The 2,159-nt window shown below is 64.8% G+C and overlaps 1 protein-coding gene across 1 annotated transcript in view; it reads left to right on the forward strand.

The window, feature by feature from the left end:
• BAZ2A (bromodomain adjacent to zinc finger domain 2A) overlaps positions 1 to 2,159 on the forward strand; it is a 27,750-nt gene that overhangs the window by 5,578 nt on the left and 20,013 nt on the right. Inside the window, exons 2-4 of the mRNA XM_019511655.1 lie at positions 39 to 608; positions 799 to 984; positions 1,569 to 1,769. Of these exons, the coding sequence (XP_019367200.1) occupies positions 39 to 608; positions 799 to 984; positions 1,569 to 1,769 (957 nt within the window). The remainder of the gene's footprint in view (positions 1 to 38; positions 609 to 798; positions 985 to 1,568; positions 1,770 to 2,159) is intronic.

A 2,159-nucleotide genomic window follows, 5' to 3' on the forward strand; every position in this document is an offset into this window, starting at 1 on the left:
TGGACGTGGCTGACCCTTCCTCTCTCTCCCCCCGGCAGGTCTGAACGGGGACATGAATGTCAATGGCTTATCTACTGTATCACACGCTAGTACTTCAGGGACCTTCAACTCGGCCACCCATTCCCCGGCCGCCCCCCCCCTGCACCCCTGCGACTATCTCTGGAACTACTCACAGTACCCGGCATCTGGCGCCAGCGGCCTCAAGGACAGCCCCGGCCTTGGGCAGTACCCGCTCAATGGGCTGCTGAGTGGTGGGCAGCCCCCATCACCCGGGCACAGCCCAGCCCTGCGGGGAGGAGCCGAGTTCTGGGGCAACGGGACGCCTGGCTCCATGGGGCTGAACTTTGACTCTCAAGAGCTGTACGACTCCTTCCCTGACCAGAGCTTTGAGCTCCTGCCCAACGGCCCAAGCAGCTTCTACACGGCCTCCCAGCCCTCCCCCATGCTGGGCACCAGTGGCCAGGCCTTCTCACCGCCCCACTGCCCGCAGGATGATCCCAACACTGGTGCAGAGGGGGCACCTGCGGGGGGCAAGGACATACCACCCGCTGTCTCAGAGAATGGGGCCGGCCTGGTGGGGAGCCTGGAGCTGGAGGACACACAGGCAGGTGAGCAGGTTGCCCTGTGGGGCCTGGGGTGTCAGGGCTAAAAGCCCCCCCTGCAGCCTGGGACAGCAGGCCTGGCACTTGGGGAGCGGGCCTGGGAGTTAGGGGCTGCTGGGATAGATCTGGGGGGCGCACGGGTTTCCCTGCCTAACACCCCATCCTCCTGGGGGGGTCTCGTCTGTTTGGTCTCCAGACCTGAAGATGTGCGGCTACAACGGCTCAGCCCCGTCCATGGAGCCGCTCAGCCGGGACGCCTCTGTCCTGGCACCTGATGCAGCCGGGGGCTGCCTGGGGGGCGCCTCCCCCATGGGGGCCCCTCTGGAGGGTGCCCACATGCTAAGTGAGGAGCCCCTGGAGCCCTTCGAGTCTCTGGCTAGAGGTAGGTGGCCCTGGGGGCATGACCCGTGGGAGGGGGTCTGGCTAGGGGGGCTCCTAGCAGGGGGTCCTGTGGCTGTGACATTGGCCTGGCTCTACAGGGCTGAGAGCCAGGCTGGGGTCCCAGGTGCTGGGGCAGGGCCTGGGGATACCCCCAGCTCCCCTCACCTGGGCAGGAGTGAGTGGAGTGTTCCCTGGCTGCCTCTCTTATAACCCTGTGCTGCGGAAGCCCCTCCCCCTGGGAGGTGGGGCACAAAGCCCTCCCCCAAAGGGGTGGAGTTGCACCTGGGCTGCCTTATTTAAAGGGCCGGTTCCTCTCCCCAGCCTATTCCCTGATCCCTCTTCCAGCCCAGGAGGAGGTGGCGATTAGGCAGGTGATTACTCAGACTCATTAGCATATCGTTAGCATCTCAGCCATTTTGGGATTCCCCAGAGGAAGTGCAGCCATTAACCCCTGCAGCATCAACTGCATTCAAGGCAGCACTGGGAGCTTGGGTCTTCCCTCCCTCCGCTCTTGGCCAGCTCCTGGGCTTGGTGTGCGCCCCATAGCAGGAGCTTGACATTATGGTTCTGGCTCCCATCCCACAGACCCAGGCACGGGCGACCCATACGAGATGGACTCCTCGCAGCTGGTGAGCGACAAGTCCCCGCTGGAGGAGCCACCCGACATCTCAGCCCTGACGCCTGCTGGCTCCTTTGCGCTGCTGGCAGACGACAGCCAGGCCTCGTCCTCCTCGCTCTTCGCCAGCCCCCGCTCCCCGCCTGTCCTGGGGGAGTCTGTCCTGCAAGGTGAGGCCTCAAGGCCAGAACCCTCCACCCCCCCCCAAACACATGCACACATGTCCGATGCACAGGCAGCACCGCTCAGTGTCTGGAGCAGCAGTGGAGGGTTGCAGAGGGGGCTCTGCTCCCAGCCCCTGCCTAAAGGGCATCCGCCCACACAGCACGTCCTCCTCCCTCGCTGCACCTCCCTGTACAAAAGGGTTTGGGAGGGGGGCAGCGTCCTGAGAGGCCCCTAGTGTGCCTGCCCTTCCCATGCTTTGCACTCTGGGGTGCAGCTGGATGCCATCCCCTTGCCCACCCACTTGTCTTCCCCCTCCCCAGACAGCAGCTTGGACTTGAACCACGGCAGCGACCCTGGCCCAGAGGAGCCAGAGCCCCTGGAGCTCGAACCCCCAC

Source organism: Gavialis gangeticus, unplaced genomic scaffold (assembly GCF_001723915.1).
Source record: "Gavialis gangeticus isolate Ggan-Ray unplaced genomic scaffold, GavGan_comp1, whole genome shotgun sequence".
Lineage (NCBI taxonomy): Eukaryota > Metazoa > Chordata > Crocodylia > Gavialidae > Gavialis > Gavialis gangeticus.